Source organism: Colias eurytheme, chromosome 28 (assembly GCF_061535395.1).
Source record: "Colias eurytheme isolate Ceu_HAF_F1 chromosome 28, ilColEury1 Martin Lab GWU primary, whole genome shotgun sequence".
NCBI classification, from domain to species: domain Eukaryota; kingdom Metazoa; phylum Arthropoda; class Insecta; order Lepidoptera; family Pieridae; genus Colias; species Colias eurytheme.
In genome coordinates, this window is record NC_143007.1 from 4,363,388 (window position 1) to 4,385,497 (window position 22,110).

The 22,110-nt window shown below is 33.0% G+C and overlaps 1 protein-coding gene across 1 annotated transcript; it reads right to left on the reverse strand.

The window, feature by feature from the left end:
• Window positions 1–212: 212 nt before the first annotated feature.
• Lnpk (zinc-ribbon metal-binding protein lunapark) lies at window positions 213–22,083 on the reverse strand. Its single transcript, XM_090117627.1, has 9 exons — window positions 21,756–22,083; window positions 10,692–10,927; window positions 6,041–6,173; window positions 5,306–5,402; window positions 4,383–4,498; window positions 3,292–3,421; window positions 2,170–2,304; window positions 1,215–1,298; window positions 213–682 (listed from the first exon to the last, which is right to left on the reverse strand). Exons 1-9 carry the CDS (start codon window positions 21,780–21,782, stop codon window positions 603–605), a joined length of 1,038 nt encoding a protein of 345 aa, XP_089973753.1. The 5' UTR covers window positions 21,783–22,083; the 3' UTR covers window positions 213–602.
• Window positions 22,084–22,110: the final 27 nt, after the last annotated feature.

The window sequence follows — 22,110 nt, forward strand, 5'->3', positions numbered from 1 at the left end:
GCGGACACACGATCAAATTGCATGACAAACTTGCATGAGCAATATTTAGTTCTTGTAAAAATTGTTAAATTACTATTTAGCGGCTTTTGTAAAAATTGTGTTTGAATAAAATGAAAAATATTGTCAAACTATGATGTATAAGAAATATTAGTATGTGTATTCCTTTTTTATTAAGTAATTGCGATGTCTGATTTGTATCAGTTAGTTAACACTATAAGTATTAATTTTTGTATCAATATATATTTAGTTCTCAACACACACAGCCAATATTCCTTAATTATAATAGATTTACATGTAATACAATATTTTCCAATCAAATTAAATGTTATTTTTAAACACATCATGCAACCATGCATTATTTACTTTTTTTTTTCGTAGAAGTCTGTATAAATTTTTTCACATATAAAAATGATCGGTAAAAAATCATCTTTCAAGGCTTCAAGCATCAATAATTTGTTTTCATCAAACAGATCTCTCAAGCCAAGCAATTAGATCGTGTGGATCCACCATTAAACTTTTAGCATATATTATCTGCATCTCGAGAACATCGATTCGCGCAATCGATATAAAATCGATTCGTCAATCGAGTGAGTTACAATCGATCAGTCTTGTTTCTTGTCAGTTTCCGATTTCGATTCTACCTCCATGGGAGTGGGGGATGATTCTTTTTCGCCCTCTGAACCTGGAAATTTTATTATTTTTCGATTATAGTACTAAACTATTAATTTTATGCTTACTAGAAAAAAAAAGGATATTTTTATGTTTGTCAATCGTATATATGTACCGACTACCGAATCTATAATTTCTAGCAAAAACTTATTTGTAACTCTGATTGTTCTGATTGTGTAGTTTAAATTTAGTAAAGTGGACCATTCTTAAAATAAGAATTTAGCAGTATTTTACTTAGCAATTATAACAATAACGAGTTACAAATTAGTTTTTTGAACATGTAAAAGCCACACATGACAACAAAGATGATATTGTTAAAATTATATGCAATCAAATTCAGTAAAATGTTATTTTTTATATTTAAAAAGTATACGAACTCCATTCTTCATAATATTTACATTTACAACTCCTCAATTTATAAACCATTATAGATACTCTGTTCTCTCAATCATAATTATAATATGCCAATATTCCATCATATGGCTACAAAATTTCAACTTGATACAAAAATCTCATCAAAACCAGCACAGCCGTTCCCTACTCACCAGCGTCCCCATCGAGATTCGCTACCTCCTTTTCCTCTTCGCTTTCACTGGCTGAACTCGCGAGCGACGAGTCGTCATTGGCAGCTAGAAAACGTAAATTATTTATTTATTTATAACTATATTATATTTTAAACATTAAAATAAAATAAGCGTTAGTTACATTCATTAGATATTTGGTCCTTCGAGCCGGATTGAATTGATTAATGTAAGATACAATCTATAGTAATATCAATATGAGGCGAAGACTTTGTTTGTTTGCTTGAACGCGCTTATATTGGTAATCACAGGTGCGATTTGAAAAATTATTTCAGTGTTAGATAACCTATTTATCGAGGAAGGGAAGGATATGCTATATTATATAATCACGGCGGGTAAAACTAAAATAAATATAAATTAGCCACTACAGAGTGTCTTGCGTCGGTTCTTCTCTGTAGAAACTGCTAACCAATGTTAAATTGTTTTTAAACGATTAAAGAGTGCTTCAGAAGGAAGTCTAATTGAATATATATTTGACTGACCGGTAGGCTTAGTTAGTAATGGCCCTGTCTTCCATGTCAGAGGTCGTGGATTCGATTCCCACCCGGGGCTAATATTTGTGTGATGAACATAGATAGCTCTGTGTTTGGGTGTTAGTTATCTATATAAGTATTTATTTAAAATGATATAATATGTATGTTTATCAGCCATCTGGTTTCCATAACATCATAATACTATACTATACTATTATAAAGGCGAAAGTTTGTATGGATGTATGGATGTTTGTTACTCTTTCACGTAAAAACTACTGAACCGATTACAATGAAATTTAGCACACATATAGAGGGTAACTAGGATTAACTCATAGGATAGGTTTTATCCCGGAAATCCCACGGGAACGGGAACTATGGGGGTTTTTCTTTGAAAACGCGGGCGAAGCCGCGGGCGGAAATCTAGTACTCTATGTTTTTGTCTGTACCGGCTGCGTGGTATGCGAGTGCACGGTGTGCGGTGAGCGCGGGAGCAGCTGGCCGCTGTTTGCGCGCCGGGTTCAGTTTGCCGCAGTATGCACATTTGTATGAAACATAGTCGAATTCTTCTATCATCGCCATGCCTGTAAGAAAATAAAATAAAATAATGTTTATTGGCAAGAAAGAGGATTAAGAATTAGGGTCGGATTCGGAAGCCGTGAAAATCGGAATAAAATTCGGCTTCATAAGTAAAAATCAGAATTAGGGTCGTGGACCGTGGTCAGAGTCGGGGTAATGGTCAGAATCAGTGATAATCATATTTAAAAGCATATACGCACTATGCGGGTAGCCGCATTGCGGGTAGCCGTCCGGCTGACCGCAAGCACAATTATGTACGTAATATTCATTTCTATGCGCACTGTGCGGTCTGCGGTAGCCGCATCGCAGTGCGCATAGAAATGAATATTACGTACATAATTGTGCTTGCGGTCAGCCGGACGGCTACCCGCAATGCGGCTACCCGCATAGTGCGTATACGCTCTAAGGGCCCTTAGTAGGTGATAACGGCAAAATGGACTGTTATCTATGAGCTATAATTGAAAATATTGAAGTTTTATCGCACTGAAATTTCTAATATGTATTACAGAACGTATGTGTGATGGGGTGACTGTTTCCAAAACACAATTGAAAAATTTTTGCTCGATAAAAAAAATCCTGAAGTTACCTCTAAAATATCATATAAATTCTCATTACAACCGTATTTTACGATAATAATTCGTATAAAATAACAAATACATAGTATTTACCTTCTTGATTTCGTGACTGTTTTAGATTTAGAAAATACTAAATGTTTTCATTCACTTTTTGATAAAAATGTGAATGAAAACATTTAGTATTACGATTTTTAGTTTCGAGCACGTTGATTCCTTACTAAACGCGGACCCCCTCACGCCTTACCTAAGGCGTGAAATAGACAAAATCGCAAAGAGAAACTCAGGATTATAATATGTTACAGTCGATACTAATCATAAGTCAATCGGCTTTTAAAATCATGAAAATATACAAATCATATCTTATATTAGACAACAAGTACAAAGTACAAGACGTAGTGTAAATATAAAAAATCTTACCATTATGAGAAAAACATTCAGTGCATATGAGCGCCATTCGATAATTTGGTCCGTCCTTCAGTAAATAATCCACAACTTTGTCCAACGCGGACCTATTGCTGTCCGGTAGCGGGCGCGGTAACTGATCCGACTGAAACATTAAGTTAAATATCTTCAAGGGTCTTCAAGCGTAGAGTGAACAGGTACCTTCTAGGGAAGCGCGTTCCATCTTAGACCACATCTCAGCTTAACATCAGGCGAGATTGTGGTCAAGCGCTTCCCTATTACCAATAAAAAAAAAAATATACATAAAACATGTTTGGCTGATTAAAACATCTTGAAATATCCTACTCCTACTAATCCTATCCTTCCTACTAATATTATAAATGCGAAAGTTTGTGAGGATGTGTGTGTGTTTGTTACTCACGCAAATACTACTGAACCGATTACAATGAAATTAAGCACACATATAAAGGTAACTTGGATTAACATATAAAGGTAATAAAGGTAATGTGGATAGGTTTTATCCCGGAAATCCTACAGGAACGGGAACTATATGGGTTTTTCGTTGAAAAAGCGGGTGAAGCCGCGGGCGGAAAGCTAGTCCTATAATAAGTATCAAACATGTTATAATTTATTGATTTTAGCCTGTTATATAATATGATGTGAAATTCTGAAATAATTCTTTTAGATATTATACAAAAGACAATAAAATCGAATTTATCATAATTGCAATCATTGCATCTGTACAGTCACGTGGTCTCCTCTGAAAATCAGTGCAGCAATACATTTTAATTAATGTTTGCTGCTTTGCTGACGGGGAGTCCTTTTTGCCACCATTGCTATATATGTATATTTTTTTTCTGTTCTGTGTTAGATTATTAAGATTTATATTTTTGTAATTGGTGGCACTTTCTATTTCTATTTCTATAAAAAGCAGACAAGTAATAATTTAATTGTAACTATAAACATATTAAAGTGGTTTGTGTCAAAAATTTAAATAATGCTGCTGCAAAGACGGCTTTTATCTACTTTTTTTTCATGGATAAATATATATAAAAAAAAAACCACAAAAAAGATTTTAACATATGATTTAATAAAAAAAAACTCACCCTCAATCTTGGTCCATTAAAAACAACCCCTGGCGTGGCGGGTACAAGATTCATATTTTTATTGGGGGTAGATGTCTGTAAGGCGAACTGTCTCTGTCTTAACTGAATGGGGGTAGCTGTAAATAAATTTCGCATATATGTATAAATAAATATTTTTAAAAAGATTATCGTTTTATTCTTTTTTAGGGTCCAGGTTCGAAAGGGTAAAACGAAATCTTATTACAAATATTTCATTGTCTGTCCGTATCTATACAGCCTGTATTTCATAATTCATAGGTATAGAGTTGAAATTTTCAGATGTATTGCTGTTGCTATAAATAATAAAATAATAAGATTAAGCAACGGTTTGCGTGGTCTTAAATTGGATGGGTAAACCTTTTTTTGCAGATGGCGGACGCTTGACGACACTATCTGATATCTTTTTTATCTGAAAGCTGGGGCCTCTATCGTATTCCATTTAAACTCAATCTAGTTCTGATAACTTGAAGGAAGTTTAGATTTTTGTTAAAAATAATGTACGGGTAGTCTAAGAGTCTTTAAAAGCCGGCAACCCTTATTTGCGGCCGGATTTAATACGGCACACATTTTTTCCCAAAAATCGATAAGAAAAATTTCAATTAAACATGCTTGCGGCCAAATTTTGACTGGCAACCTAGTCGATATATATTCTCCTAATTATAAATATACAGAAAATTTTGGTTTCATTAAAAAAACCATGAACGCACTGATCCTGCGGTGGGATTTAGTACTAGGAGTGTATTAGGAGACGAATTTAAACAACGAGATCATGATTAAGACCCTTTATTCATATTAATTATTGTTTAAATATCATTATAATGTGATGACGCGTCTACATAATAAATGATGCAACAATCACGATAGATAGCATACTTACACACTACAATAATTTACTAAATAATTACCCTGTGGTGTGCTCTGAGTTACAGTTGGAGTGAACGGTTTCAACGCTTTCGATTGCTCCTCCGGTGTGCCATACTTGTCTAGTATTTCCTTTGCGACCTGCAATGTATATCGAAAAGGTGTAAAAGAATATTAAGAGGATTTTTTCAATGGATATTGGACCTTATTTTCCTGTAATAAGGTAGAGATTTGAATGCGCCTTGCAATGTATAGTGAAATAGTGTAAACAAACATTGAGACGATTAGTATACAATTGATACTATATGATAAGACCTTATTGCCCGGATATAAGACAGAGATTTGAATGCAATGTAATGTACATTGAAACAGTGACGTAAGCAAAACAGGACTTTTCATGCCATGTTTTTCATTAATTATAAACCGTATTGTATCGTCATAGGGCTGAGATTTGAATGCGACCTGCAATGTATAATGAAATGGTGTAAAATAACATTCAGAGGGTTTTTCTTACAATGGATTTTCTACCTTATTGAGTGGTCATAGGATAAAATTTGAATGCGTCCTGCAATGCACATTGACACGGTGAATTGACGAAAATTTACAGGAATTTTCTTACAGATGATTTTGGATCTTATTGCCTGGTTATAAGATAGAGAATTGAATGATAAATTGAGAGAAATTTTATACAATTAATTTCGGGTCTAAACCTTATTGCGCGGTTTTAAAACAGATATTTGAATACGACCTGCTTTAATCTTTTTATTTAAATACGTCACCTTATAAGTCTCCGTATTCATAACCTCCTCTAATATTTTCTTCTTCTCGTCTCTCATTTTCGTCAGCTTAACTCTGTTCTTGTTCAAAGTCCACGTGTAGTAGGACGATATAGCCGACCGTAGAAATATAACCCTGGAAAATTAAAATGTATGTGTTATTGTATGGATCAAATAATAATTAACATTTTCTAAATAGTAATGTAGCAAGTTAATCTAAGTTTCAATAATTTGCCTAGGCGAGTACTTAAATATTAATCGAAATAGAATCTAGTCGTTTAATTGAACAACTACCTACGTGTCATTCAGGAGGTTAATTAAATGGCACCATTTAATAGAGCATAGGCATTTAATGAAATGGCTATCACCCTTATCGTTATGTCCGTCCAATAAGTATATACATATATAATATAGTATGTTTATAGGCATATATTCAATCACAAATGATTATTCATTCAGGACAAATATGTCCTGATTATTTCTATTTCGTCATTCAAAAGTCTAAATATACCATCCTACAAAGGACATATAATTTCACAGATTAAGAAGATAATTTTATATTTCTTTTTATTTTCTAGACTTTATGCTAAGATTACTATCAATATATTACACAATATGAATCGTATATATACATAATCAAACGCATCTGTCTCGTATGCCGTCATCTTTTTCATACGTAATCTTCAACGTAATGAGTCAGAAATAACGCATCACATCTTGATAACGATTTACTATTCTTATTTCTGTATGAAATTATCTTTATAATCGAATATGCTATTTATTCCCCAAATATTATTCACTAGGTACTATACCGCCCGCGGCTTCGCCCGCGCAGTCAAAGAAAAACCTGCATAGTTCCCGTTCCCGTGGGATTTCCGGGATTGCGTCATTTTCCCGGGATAAAAAGTAGCCTATGTCCTTTCTCGGGTATCAAAATATCTCCATACCAAATTTCATGAAAATTGGTTCAGTAGTTTAGGCGTGATTGAGTAACAGACAGACAGACAGAGTTACTTTCGCATTTATAATATTAGTATGGATGTATCACAATCATCATGATCGTGTAAGTATATCAGGGAAAAACTAATAATCAACATCATCAACTCATATTTTTCCCACTATAGAAGACTACCACGACTCCACTGAAGAAATATCGATCACCTCTTTGCTTGTTACATGCAATGGCCAATGATATATACACTATAGATATTATACCTACTATGTTTTTATCGAGATCATAATTATTGGTACACAATATACGATTAGTCAGAAGTCGTTTTTAGTTGTTTCTCCAAACATTTTACAATGTACTCCTTTAACACATAACCTATTTTGTAACTTTAGTACCAATACCACATGAGTAGAAAGACGGAACAGAGACTAAGCTTCAAACAACCGCGCGAATCGATTGCACTACTACAAGTACGCGGGGCATGTGTGTGTGACCGCAGGCCGCTTGTCGCGTACGCAGCGATTCTGGAAAAAACCGGTTTGCGCTTGCACAGGCTGAGGACAGTCTCAGGGTTGATACGACGCACGTTGTTTGTTTTATTAGTTGCAACTTGCAAGTTTGAATATTTTAATATAAAACGTAATATTTTATTGTTAAAAATGGTTGTTTATTGTACTGTGTGTATGAATAATACTAGAAAAACTAAAAATATATCATACTTCAACTATCCCAGGGAGTACAATAGGTGAGTAAATATTTTGATTATTACTTTTTCAAGTAAGTACCTACTTGCGTTTATTTTATTAGGTCCTTTTTTAATAAGAAGAGAATTGTACACGGTGTGTTTTTACCTTTCATTATTATTACAAGTTTAACATTTGTAAGTATATGTATGTAATTGTGTGTAATTATAAAACTATTTAACAAATGTTTTGTTTAATTTGTCTTAACCTATTGTGACAACCCTACCAAAATAGGTAACAATTTTGCACGTTCTTAAGAAGCTTAGTCTCTGTTCCGTCTTTCTACTCATGTGCCAATACAGTACCCATAGTCGTTGGGTCAACGTGCGTAAATCTATAAATAGAATCTGTAACTGGATCCCCGGCTAAGTCTAGAAACATTATACGATATAGCCTTTATCACACCTACAACTTACAAGGCTGTATTAAAGAATGGCGCAAAACTAATTTATACTATCTATACTTATTACTTTTATATTGTGTAGGTTTTATACATAGTATAAAACAAAGTCCCTGTATCGATCTACCCGTCCCTATCTATGCTTAAATCTTTATAACTACGCAACGGTTTTTGACGTGACAACCTCTTATAATTCGATAGAGCCGCCCGCGCCTGCACGCACGAAAAAACATTACTCATGCGGCGTTACCTCGCTCTGAGGCGTTCCATGGTTTGAAGTGCAAGCGAGAGCGCGGAACGAGTGACAAAGAAGCACATTCGGACGTTGTCACGTTCAACAGCTATCGTCAGTAAACCGACTTTACAGACAACCAATTTTTAATAGATATACAGTGGTTGTCCAGGAAAAAATTAGTATATAACTACAGTAGAACCTCGATAAGTTAAAGTCCAAGGGAAACACAAAATATTTTAAGTTATAGAGGTTTTAAGTTATCAAGGGTCTATCCATTTTTCACTGCTTCTATAGCTTTTAATTTATCAGCATAGGTGAGGGTTGTTAGTTTTCTTTTTGGACTCATTTTAAGCTAGTTTTATCACACAGTAAGTAAAGTGATGTTTCCAGGACAACAATCAAAAACTTATGATGCAAGTAAGTTGTTGTCATAAAGCTAACCGCCGCAAAGCTTTGAAGAATTTCGATAAAGCAAACAATAGGTAATGTATTGTTTACGTTAACAATACATAGTAAACACGTGCAAGCAATAAATACCGAAACCTTTTGTTTTGACACTCTTTCAAAATGACTCATTGACAAATAATTTTATGTTATAGAGGTTGTGGAAACATTTCTTGAAGTTACTGAGGGCCAATACAGAGATTATTTATTTAAGTTATAGAGGTTGCGTATTTTAAGTTAAAGAGGTTTTGGGCTCTGATGGGAAGGGAACACATTATTTTTTGAAGTTACAGAGGTTTTTGTGTTACCGAGGTTTAAGTTATCGAGGTTCAACTGTATTTGTTAAGTGGGCGAAGACGCGCGCGGAAAGAATATTATAAATCTGAAGTTTGTTGGTTTGTTTAGCTGATTGAACGCGCAAAACTCAGGTACTGGGTCCGATTTGAATAATCATTTCACTGTTAGATAGTCCATTTATCATGGAAGACTATATCCTATATATCATCACGCCAAGACCAATAGTAGAGGAGCAATGCGAGTAAAACCGCGGGGCACAGCTAGTGCTCTATAACTGTATGATATTGTTTGAGCGCGATGATAAATCGATGACATCACAATTTCTAGTGAATGCCATAAATAGACTGCAAGGTTTTAAAGGAAGTGCAATAACACTAGATTATTTGTGAGAATATGTTTTAGTTAAAAAGATCTTATTGCGCCAGAAAATGTAGAATTATATTTTATTTCGTTTCTTAGGTACAGAATACCATATATTTAATGAAAGTGATGTATGTATAGTATCTTTATCCTTTGTTAGAAATTATTATTAAAAACAAAACAAAATTCGTCATGTACACGTCTGAAAATAAGCCTAAGGGCTCTTTCAATTTATGCGTTTCGTATCGGACCGCTGCCGCACGTTTTCCGTGCCGCTAGTTATAACCCGCTGCCGTGCCGTTGCAGTACGGTAGCAGTCCGTTACCAAACGCTTAAATTGAAAGCGTATCTGACTGCCGTGCGTTTGTATGCTAGTGCTGTTTTAAATTTATTTGACACCAGTTAAGCCATGGACTCGAAGAAACATTACTGTTAGTGCTCTTCAACTGCCCGTCCGTATTATTACCACGACTGACTTATATATTATAACCTCAAAACGCGCGTATTTCTGTACTTGAGTACCCGTAGAAATGTAAGATGATTGAATTAGATAAGACCAAAAAAATTTATTTTTAGAGCACGAATATTCTCTGTCAAATCATACCAATATATCGATATTTTTAATAAAAATATCAATATCGATATTTTCAAAAAACATCGATACGATATATATCGATACTTTATTGCATTTCCGACATCCCTATGGGACTTGCAACGTTGCCGTCCTGCTGTCGAGCGTTTGCGGTACGGACGCCGCGCTGTTGCCGCACCGTGCATTTTGTATGAAAACAAACGACCGGCCGTGCGCCGTACGACAAACGCACCGCTTCGGCACTGTAGCGGTCCGATACGAAACGCATAAATTGAAAGAGCCCTAAGCAAATAGATTGATGCACAGAGCGTAGTTATGGCCTGTCACGAAAATTCTCAATCGTTATTTTACTCAATTACCTGCTAGGTGACTCGCTATGCTCTAAGTCTAGGTTCTAGGCAGCCTGTTTACTTCTTGCGTACAAGAACTACTCCCACTATATCTACTATACAAACAGCACAGGCAGCTGTATATTCCCCTACTTGTACTTTTATATCATCACCAACAACGTCTATAGACGCTAAGCGAGCCACCTGTCAATTGTGCCCTAACCTAACCTGACTACGCGTATCTACTCTAACCAATAGCGTACAAGAACTACTCCTATTTATACTATATCTGCTATACTCACAGCACGGGCAACACCAGCAGCGGGGACGCGTACATCACCGAGTGCACCCAGTACTGGCTCTTGCCCACGTACATGAAGTAGTACAGTAGGGCGAACAGCACGTACAGCCCCACCGAGTTCACCATTATCATGCCGATCACGCGCTTGTGCGTCTGCTCCTTGTACTCTCCATCTTTCTCTATGCTCTTTATTTTAGTTTCTAGTTCTTCGAGTATCTCCTTTGTCGTTTTCTTGCGCTGGAAGAGAGGATTAGGTGCTTTTTAAACACAGTTATACATATGTAGGTACATTCTATAAACATAAATATATACATGTGTAGATACATTCAGATGGATCGATTCATACACACAGTATTACGGAATTGTAAACACACACACTCAAAATATAATTACATGTAAAACTCGTGATTGGCGTATTGTAAACATTAATTAATTTTAAAAAATGTTAATGTTTATTTTAGAGTAATGTGAAAAGAAAAAATCAATACATCACGTACAAATCAATTCAGCAATTTAAGCCATAAAATATATGTACTAATAACTAATGAGTATTAATAACATAAAGAAAACATAGGAAAACTCGATATTTTCTATTTTAAGCACATTTTTGTTAATCGCATTAACCTTATTAATCACCTTTATGGAAACCTTGAAATTATACAATTATTCATGTAACGGTGCATTTACACCAAACGAACATAGAGCTACAGCAAGAGCATTCTTTCGTGATGTTTAGTGTAAACGAAAACTTGTATTTAGTGTTGTTCAGTATTAGAACATTGCATACAATCTTTTCGAACGCATCTTAGTGCGTGGTTGCTCATCCATACTAATATTATAAATGCGAAAGTAACTCTGTCTGTCTGTCTGTTACTCAATCACGCCTAAATTACTGAACCAATTTGCATGAAATTTGGTATGGAGATATTTTGATACCCGAGAAAGGACATAGGCTACCTTTTATTGCGAAATATGTACCACGGGCGAAGCCGGGGCGGACCACTAGTAAGTCATAAGCAACGAAAGAATGCTCTACGCCTGTTTACACTAAAAGAATTCGACATAGTGGGGTTAGAACTTAGAATGAGCATTCGCTCGTTTGATGTAAATGCACCGTATAGTAATTCAATTCGTAATAAATAATAAGATAATACGATCTAGAATCTATTTTCTATTTAATACAAGTTACATACTTAATTGCTTTGGTAACTAATGCTTTATTTTGTATTGATTTATGTGTATACTATCTTATATTTAAAATTATATATGTATGTTTATCAGCCATCTGGTTTCCATAACACAAGCGAAAGCTTAGTATGGGATCAGATCGTGCCGTGTGTGAAAATTGTCCCGAAATATTTATTTATTTATTACTAGCGGTCCGCCCCGGCTTCGCCCGTGGTACATAATATTTACGTTTTCTCTACATAAAAACCATCCTCGGACTTCAAGGAATATAATAAAAAAAGAATTATCGAAATCGGTTCAGCCGTTCTCGAGTTATGCGCTTACCAACACATTTTGCGATTCATTTTTATATATAAGACTAGCGGTCCGCCCCGGCTTCGCCCGTGGTACATATTTACGTTTTCTCTACATAAAAACCATCCTCGTACTTCAAGGAATATAATAAAAAAAGAATTATCGAAATCGGTTCAGCCGTTCTCGAGTTATGCGCTTACCAACACATTTTGCGATTCATTTTTATATATAAGATTTATTTATCTGATTGGCCCGGCTTCGGGTTGATGAAACAAAGTAGTTTTTGAACACACATAGATATTTGAATTTTATAAAACAGTAAAATTCCGAGTTAAATAGTAACTAGCAAATAAAAAAACATTTCTTTAATACATATTTCCTTTCTCATTCGCAACCATCATCGCAAATCGCAATATTTTTGACAGTTTTTTACTTATTTAGTGATACTTCATTTGGTCGAATTATGTCAACAAGCGCATTTTTCAAATCGATCTTGTAATTTCCGAGATTAGATCGTTCAAACAAGCAAACTCTTCAGCTCTTAATATTAGCTACAATATTTGTGAGAGGAGAATGCTCAAACGTGTTATAAATTTCAAACACTGAAACAGTGTACTTCAAAAATCTAGGTCATTCGCAAATGAAAGTCGAAAATGGTTAGACCGTAACGAACGCCTAAGACGTTATCTTCAAGTATTGAAATAAATATTACTTGCTATTATAAGTGAATGTTACTTAATAGTGACGTCATTCATCAATGTAGTATGTAGTACAAACAAGAAATTTGTATGTTTGTTTGTCACAGTATGTTTGGTTATGAACATTATTTAATTAAGTTTTAGATCAATATAAAAATAAGTAATTTGTTATCGATTTTTATGCTTCGTAGAATCCGAGTTAAAATAATTTACGTAGCAGTTTTAGTAACCTGCTATTCCATATGTATATAAAATGAATAAATAATTATTTTTTCCAGAATAGTCGTAGTTTGGAATCGTGGCTATATCTATACTTAATATTATAAAACTGAAGAGTTTGTTTGTTTGTTTGTTTGAACGCGCTAATCTCAGGAACTATACCTACTGGTCAGATTTGAAAAATTCGCAGAGCCACGAGGGTGAAACCGTGGGGCGCAACTGGTCAAACTCGATCAATGAAAATATAGATCTCAATCATTTAAAAAAATTACATACAGATAAATATTCTTCATATCATCATTTTTAAAAGTTTTAAATAAATTTCCGTTACTATACTTTTACTTTCAATGTCTCAGTTAACATTGCGGTTAAATATCGATATGCCAATCAATCATAATTTTACTTTCAATGTCTCAGTTAACATTGCGGTTAAATATCGATATGCCAATTGCCAATCAATCATAATTTTACTTTCTAATACTTATGTAATACTAGCTTTCCGCCCGCGGCTTCGCCCGCGTTTTCAAAGAAAAACCCGCATAGTTCCCGTTCTCGTGGGATTTACGGGATAAAACCTATCCTAAGTGTTAATCCTAGTTACCCTGTATATGTGTGCTAAATTTCATTGTAATCGGTTCAGTAGTATTTGCGTGAAAGAGTAACAAACACACACATAAACATCCATCTTCAAAAACTTTCGCATTTATAATAATACTAGATTTCCGCCCGCGGCTTCGCCCGCGTTTTCAAAGGAAAACCCGCATAGTTCCCGTTCCCGTGGGATTTCCGGGATAAAACCTATCCTATGTGTTAATCCAAGTTACCCTCTTTATGTGTGCTAAATTTCATTATAATCGGTTCAGTTGTATTTGCGTGAAAGAGTAAAAAAATAAATACAAAAACACACATACACATCCATCCTCACAAACTTTCGCATTTATATTATTAGTAGAAGTTAATATATAGGAAGTAGGATAGGATTAGTAGGAGTAGGATAGGATAGAAGGATTGCTCATCAATTCAATTTTATCGAGATATTACATTCAAGCTGGCGTACACTATATTGACGCAATAACGTCTATGAATTAAAAATACGATGTATTTCAAAAATAGCGGTCAATGTTAAAAATGCTTACAATTTTATTACTCACTAGCTTTCCACCCGCAGCTTCGCCAGCGCAGTCAAGGAAAAACCCGAATAGTTCCCTTTCCCGTGCGATTTCCGGGATAAAACCTATCCTATTTCCCGGGATAAAAAGTAGCCTATGTCCTTTCTCGGATATCAAAATATCTTTATACCAAATTTCATGCAAATTGGTTCAGTAGTTAAGGCGTGATTGAGTAACAGACAGACAGACAGAGTTACTTTCGCATTTATAATATTAGTATGGATTACATTTATTTGATCCAAGAGATACTATTACAACGAATATCAAGCGATAGGTATACGAAAAAACTTCTATGTACTTACTGAATCTAAAATATATTTTTATTTTATTTTACTCTTTCTTGTGGCATCTGTGTATTTAAATTTATTTTAAAAGGAAATTACTACATACAATATATGACCTTATATATATCCTTTATTCCTAACCCATTTCGATAGAAATGAGAATATAAATACATAAGACTACTTCTCTAGTAAGTATATATAAGAAAAAAAATTGTAGACGAAGTCACGGGCAAAAGACAACTCACTTATACCACCTACATACCATTCAATTCAAATTAATTATGAAAGTTATCTGTTATTGACACAAAGACGATTAATTACCGATTTTTTAATGACAAAGAAAAATGCATTACAATTTTAAAGGTAAAACTTCTTTTCGCGCGTTGAGAGTAAAATTTCAGGGTCTTCAAGGCAATACCGTCACGTCATGGAGTAAGGCGACGATTTCAGTATCTTTGAATCTTGCCAAAGAAGTTTCACTTCCGTCTTCCGACACGTGTGCTCGGCACACACGCACTTTTTATTTCAATCAAATAAATATTAACATGGTCTTGCAGATTTTATTATTTTGGAATTCAGCCCAAGAACTAATATTTCATTTTACATTAGGCCTGATTCTTTATATATTTTTTATTATTTAAATATGTATAATTGATTGTAACGAAACATAATAAATAAAATGTATGCACAGACTAGAAATGATATACTGATGTAGGTAAGTAAGTATTCAGTTTTTTATTTATATACTTTGCAGCAAACAAAATTAAATACCATATCAAAATAGCAAAATATTTTCATCTTGTTTCAAAAACATTAACATATTATTGCATATAATGATATAAACATAATATATACATAATATAAATAAAACAAATACTGAAGTTACATATGCAACAACATCAATTGTATAAAAAACAATACATGATTCAACTACATACTTCAATCTGTTTATATATTGTTCATTATTCAAGTATTCAGTCCTCTATATACATTTAATTATATACAAATATATTCTGAAATACAGTAGGTTCCTTGATGACCTTTTGAACATACAATATAATATATTGTTGAGGTAACAAAGACTACTGTTTGAACTCAACAGTGTGATGATCTTTAAGATAAATGTTCTATCTTTAAATATTGTAGAATTAACTGTATACATATTTAATTTCTATTTGGGAGCTAATCAGTTAATAGAAAACCCAAATACGAATATTTATATGAAAACTATATGTGCCCGCGGTTTTACACACGTTGCTCCGCTCCTGTAGGTCTTTAGTGTGATAATATGAAGCCTATATAGTCCGGGATACATCGCCCATTTTTGCAAGTGATTACTATCAAGCTAATTTTTCGTGAGTAGCTTTATTTTGATGAGATGCCCAATAATTTCATGTACGAAACTCTCGATTGTGGTAGCTTACAGAGGTAACAAGGATAAAATATTTTGATTTGATGGTTCTCAAATATTTATTACGCAATTTGTAGGACAATATGTCTGTTGAAATATATAAGTATTAAATAAGTGAAAATAAAAAAATCAGCTGGTTAGTAATCATTTATGATGACTTCCTTATCGATACACATTGGAAAGGGGGACTCTTTGATCAAACCATAGATTTTGTAGGACAAATATTTTTTCGAATAATTTAGATAATTATCTTGAGATTGAACAAAAAAAACATTCAGTTAGTAATTCATATTTGAGAACCATCAAAATATTTTATCCTTGTTTCCTCTGGTAGCTACCACAATCGAGAGTTTCGTACATGAAATTATTGGGCATCTCATCAAAATAAAGCTACTCACGAAAAATTAGCTTGATAGTAATCACTTGCAAAAATGTGCGATGGAACCCGGACTAATAGTCTTCCTCGATAATGAGCTATCTAACACCAAAAATAATTTTTCAAATCGGATCAGTAGTTCCTGAGATTAGCACGTTCAAACAAACAAACAAACTCTTCTGCTTTATAATATTAGTATAGATGTCAATCCAGAATGGATTTGAGTATGTGGATTTAAAAACAAATCTTGAATTTACCTTATTATTAAAAGATATTTTTAATGTGACTAAGATAACATTCGTTCTTTGAAATAATTGTTACAAATATCATACATAAAAAAGTCACAATAAAATTGCTTATGAGCATTGTAGTTATTCTATTAATGATTTCTAAAAGTAAATAAAAAAAAACAGATACTTACTTAGTCAGTAAAATTGCCTATAATATTGGAATAAAGTCGCATAAAAACATATTACAGGTAAATTAGCTTGGAGAAATTTTTGCGTTTGTAGTAGTGTATGGTCAGCAAATAAAATAAAACTACATTTTATTTTTAGTTTTTATTTTATACAGGGTTACTTGTAAAACACCAGCAACCTCGCAGGACAAGATAGCTAACATCATAAATAACAACATTTGTTCTACGACTTTTGGCATAACGCAATAAATTATTTTTAAATGATTTTTTAAACTTTTATTGTACTCTCCTTACATTTGTAAGTCTATGTTCTATTAATTATCGGATGGACGACGCGACGCCCCCTTCCCCCTCTCGTTCGCTTTTTGTTTACGTAATTTTTGGGAGGCGTAGAGTTTATAATATTCAGACGGAAAATTAAATGAATATTTATTTTTGTATGAAAATAAAATCTAACAAATTATCAAAAGTCGAAATGTTGTTACTTATGATGTTAGCTATCTTGTCCTGCGAGGTTGCCGGTGTTTTACAAGTAACCCTGTATATATAAGGGATTTTAAATTAAACTATATGTGTTTCTCCTCTGAAAAAGATGAGACTTTATTTTAATATTTGCACATTTAACATACATATAACTTTTACATTAACAATGTTACTAAAATGAAAAATTTACTAACTTGAAAAAGAAACGACATTTAAAGTTTAATTCTTTAGTTTGAGAAGTCAAAGGCTTGCCTCGACCATGTTTTAACACTGGAGCCATATTGAATTAACAATATAAAGTTACAACACTTACACACAAATTAAACACTAGTTATGGCCCTTCATACAAAACTGCTGAATACGCCGTTCGCACGGGAATAGAATGTGGATGCGATTTCCCTGCTTACGTCTTTATAATTATTAAACTGTATAAATTCATTCTTTAACTCCGGTCTGCATCGTGCAGACATGGGTGTAAAAGTCTCATTTTAGCTATTAAATGTAGTTTTTAAGTACATCTGAGTTTTCATTTGGGGCCTCCGGCTGCGGGACATGTAATTCACTTCAACAAATATTATAACAATAATAACAAATAATAACAACAATCAACAAATACAAAATTTATCAATTAAACTACGTACATAATAATTATAATTTTTGAATGAAATGTGCTTTATGTTCTAACGCTACCAAACGACTGCACGTGGCACCTGCGGACAGCGTAAACTGGTTTATTCTGGTTTTGTGCGTGTTTCCACTTTCCACTATCAAGTGACGATTTATTTATTTGTTTTGTTTCGTAATTATTATGGTCAAATATTAATTATGAAACAAATTATTATGGACACATGGACATGGACATATGGACATAATATTTTATTGTTTCACGGTAGTCGCCTTGTCGTTTGCTCAAGGACGTAAAATTGAATGATATATTTTTTTTTATAAAGTCAAAACCATTTTCTTTCAAATAAAAACTTGTTTTTATTGAAAACAAAAGTGTTGCTAGGAATAAGTATAAAATTAAATAGTAATGTTAGGATATCGAAACATTTTTGTATAGGCCAGAACGATATAGTGGAAACGCGCTCTAAGATCTGAGTAATATACACACCACTACATATGCAAAAATTTCTCCAAGCTAATTTACCTGTACAACATTATGAAATAATAATGTCATTCACATGTACCAAACTATTGATTTTAGATAAGATTATGACCGTTCAATAGATGAAATATCTCATAATATAATGATAAGATTTGGGATGCGACAGCCAAACAAATTGATTTTATAGGTACATACATATAAATTTGGAAACTAGTATTTTTAAAGAGGCTAGCTGACTAATGACCTATCAAAAATACTATTATAAAGGCGAAAGTTTGTATGGATGTTTGTTACTCTTTCACGTAAAAACTACTGAACCGATTACAATGAAATTTAGCACACATATAGAGGGTAACTTGGATTAACACATAGGATAGGTTTTATCCCGGAAATCCCACGGGAACGGGAACTATGAAGCCGCGGGCGGAAATCTAGTCAAAAATACTTTAGAAAATAATACCTAGTTTTGATTCTCAATTCAGGGATGAAAATGATTATTAATGCTAAAATAATTATGTCTATTTGAACCTTTCCACCTTAACTACTTTTTGGTATAGGTATAAACATTACAAGTTGACACAGTCATGGATAAATAGGCTAATTTTTATCATTAAAATGAAATACATACATAATAAGCTGGAGCATACAATAAATTCACATGAGCATAGCCACAATCACAAAGCTAGTTTTAAATATATAAAAAAAATGAGTAAAAATTTCATTAAGGCCAATTTTTCAATGCTTGAATAAAACTTATTTGTCGAATAATGTATAAAACTACCATTTTAAAAACGTATTCTAATTGCCCGTATTTGACAGTTTACGTGACATTTTAATATTATCGTGTAATACTTTATTGGACAAATAAGTTTTATCCAAGCATTGAAAAATCGGTGCTTAAAGATATTCACAATCTAGTTTGATCCAGTTTAATTTAGTTCAACTAGCTTTAAATGCCAGACATGAATTTAAGAAAATAAATAAAAAAAAAAATAGATTAAAATCATAGCAAATGCAATTGACATTAAGAATTGCAATATGTACATATTTAAATAAATCAATGTGAGATAAGATTACAAAAAGACAATATTATGAGTCATTTTTTGTATTTCATGTAATAATTTATTAGATAGGTATATCTAGATAACTTTTTAACCCTTAACAGTGTTGTAATAATTCAATGTTGATTGTTTAATATGTATGTACCTGATTTGACTTGTGTACCTGTTTTTTATTGTCTATACTAATATTATAAAGCTGAAGAGTTTGTTTGTTCGAATGCGTTAATCTCAGGAACTACTGATTTGAAAAATTCTTTCGGTGTTAGATAGCCCATTTATCGAGGCAGGCTATAGCCTATATATCATTACGCTAAGACCAACAGGGGCAGAACTATGCGGGTGTAACCACAAAGAGCAGCTAGTCACTAAAGAAAGGGTAAGTCCCTTTAATGTGATATACAGTAGCACCTCGTTAAGTCGAACCTCGATAAGTCAAAAACCTCCAAATCTCGAAAAAATGTCTTGTTCCCTTCCCTTCAAACCCGAAAACCTCTATTACTTGAAATTTTGTCCCTCTGTTAGTCGAAATAATCACCGAGTCCCTCCAAGCCATTTTGGTACATATTTTCACTCTACAACTCGAAAAATCAAATTTGACCTCTGTATCTCGAACATAGCATCGTTTTATTTTACAACCAGTACACTATTGTTTCTTAGAAAACATTTTAGGAGTATACGATAATTAATTTATGACTCACGAAACACGTGTTTGCGTTAAGTATCTGATGACGAAATTATCGATTCAATAGCTCAGAAAACCGATACTAATGATTAAGATGACATAGAAGACGTGAATAGTACATGCGCTCCATGGGTTTCCATCAAAGAGGCAAGAACCGTATTGAATACCTTACGAAATTTTATAAAGCAAACCAGTATCTTTGAAAAAGAAGAATTTTCTGCTCTTTATAGATTATAAAATGCTAGAGAACAACCAAATTATCTAAAGCAAAAAAAATACTGACTTTTTTAATGCCATATTTTTTATTTTAAAATGATTTGAAATAATGTTGATTTATAATAAATAAAAACATGTTTGTGACCTCTGCAAGTTGAATTTTAATTTATTTTACCTCTGTAACTCAAAATTGATAAGAATAAACCTCAAACTCTTTATGTCGAATCAAAATCCGCCTAAGTCGAAATCCTCCATAAGTTGAAAACTCTATAACTCGAATTTTTTGGCGTCTCCCTTGATATTCGACTTATAGAGGTGCTACTGTATTTGTATAATATTTTTATCTATACCAATATTATACAGCTGAAGAGTTTGTATGCTTGAATGCGCTTTTCACAGGAACCACGGGTCTGAAGGTTAGAATTATTTCACCGTAAGATAGTCCATTTATCATGGAAGGCTATAGGCTATATATCATGACGCTAAGACCAATAGGAGCGGAGCAAAGCGGGTAGAACCGCGGAGCACAGCTAATAGTGTATTAGATTTACAGTTTGTTTTAAAGAAATTCAGTGCAAATGTTAGTTGCTAAAACATTTTTTATACTAGTAACTCATGTAAATGGATATTTCATATAAAATTATGTTAATTAGTAGCAAATATGACAAAAAAAGTATTGCAAAAGAAAAATCAAGTTAGGAAACTATTATTATCTATTGTTTTATTTCAGGATGTTAATTGTTAATCAAAAAATGACTTCAATAACTAATTGCACAATTTTGTATGCAGTGAATGCATTAAAATATCAATTTTTTTATTAATCCATCAGGCCCCGGAATCACAGACACAATAGAAAATCTATTGTGTTGCAGCCGGATCTGGCCGTTCGGGGCTCAATGGGTTAATTTGCATAAGCAAGAAATAAAAATAATTAGGAGAATAATATTTACGGAATATAATGAAACTACTTACAGTGTGTTTTTTTTTTTCAATAATTTGAATGAAGCAAAGAAATAGAAAGATAAAACATCTATTTGTTTTGAATTTAATAAAAATAAAGTATTATCATTGATTAATACCCTGTATTGTTCAATGATGAATCATGATGAATATGCAAGTACTATCAAGACTTTTAAAAAATTCAATAAAATTTCTATGGCTCTTAATTTATTTGTTTTAAACTAAAGTAAACATGCAATAAGGAAAACGTACAGTAGGTAGATTATATTTTGATAATACGTGTGTACGTTACTAACGACATTTTGAACTATAAATAAAACTTATGATAATAAAAATTTATTTTGGTACCAGATAACTGTTTTTGGATTATCATTTCATCTAATAGGTCAAGCATTGAGTTTGAATTCGCGCCAAATGTACTCGAATATCGAAATAGTTTTTGGCTACGTTACAATACATAGTTCATACCGTTAATAATACGTTATTTGAAACACTTACTCGGAATCTCGATATTATGAGACCCATCTTTTATTCCTCTTCGAGTAGACCAGAGAACCAAGCAACCACAAACACTGTTTTGTACTTTCACGATAAAAAACTTAAAAAGTTACTTTTATTTTCACATACGGGTACGCGAAATATTTTACGATAGTTATAACCTAAAATTGTTCAAGAACCACTGGTATAACATTTTAGGTATATTAGCGATTGATAGAGTCAGCTCTGTATTGGAAACACTTTTCTTGTAAGAATAATAAAAATTCAGATTGTAACAATACGAAGAGCGAAAGCCGAAACAAATACGACGCGATTGAAAGGTGACACTTCTCTGTCACGAACTGTCAAAAAGTTT

What these genes read in the sequence shown, in the direction of transcription:
- Lnpk (XM_090117627.1), bottom strand. Translation starts at nt 21,782, where the DNA reads ATGGGTCTCATAATATCGAGATTCCGA. An exon ending in TGAATGTTTTTCTCATAATG is followed by an intron (nt 2,305 to 3,291) that starts GTAAGATTTTTT and finishes ATTTTCTTACAG; the next exon opens with GCATGGCGATGATAGAAGAA. An exon ending in GAATCTCGATGGGGACGCTG is followed by an intron (nt 683 to 1,214) that starts GTGAGTAGGGAA and finishes TAAAATTTCCAG; the next exon opens with GTTCAGAGGGCGAAAAAGAA.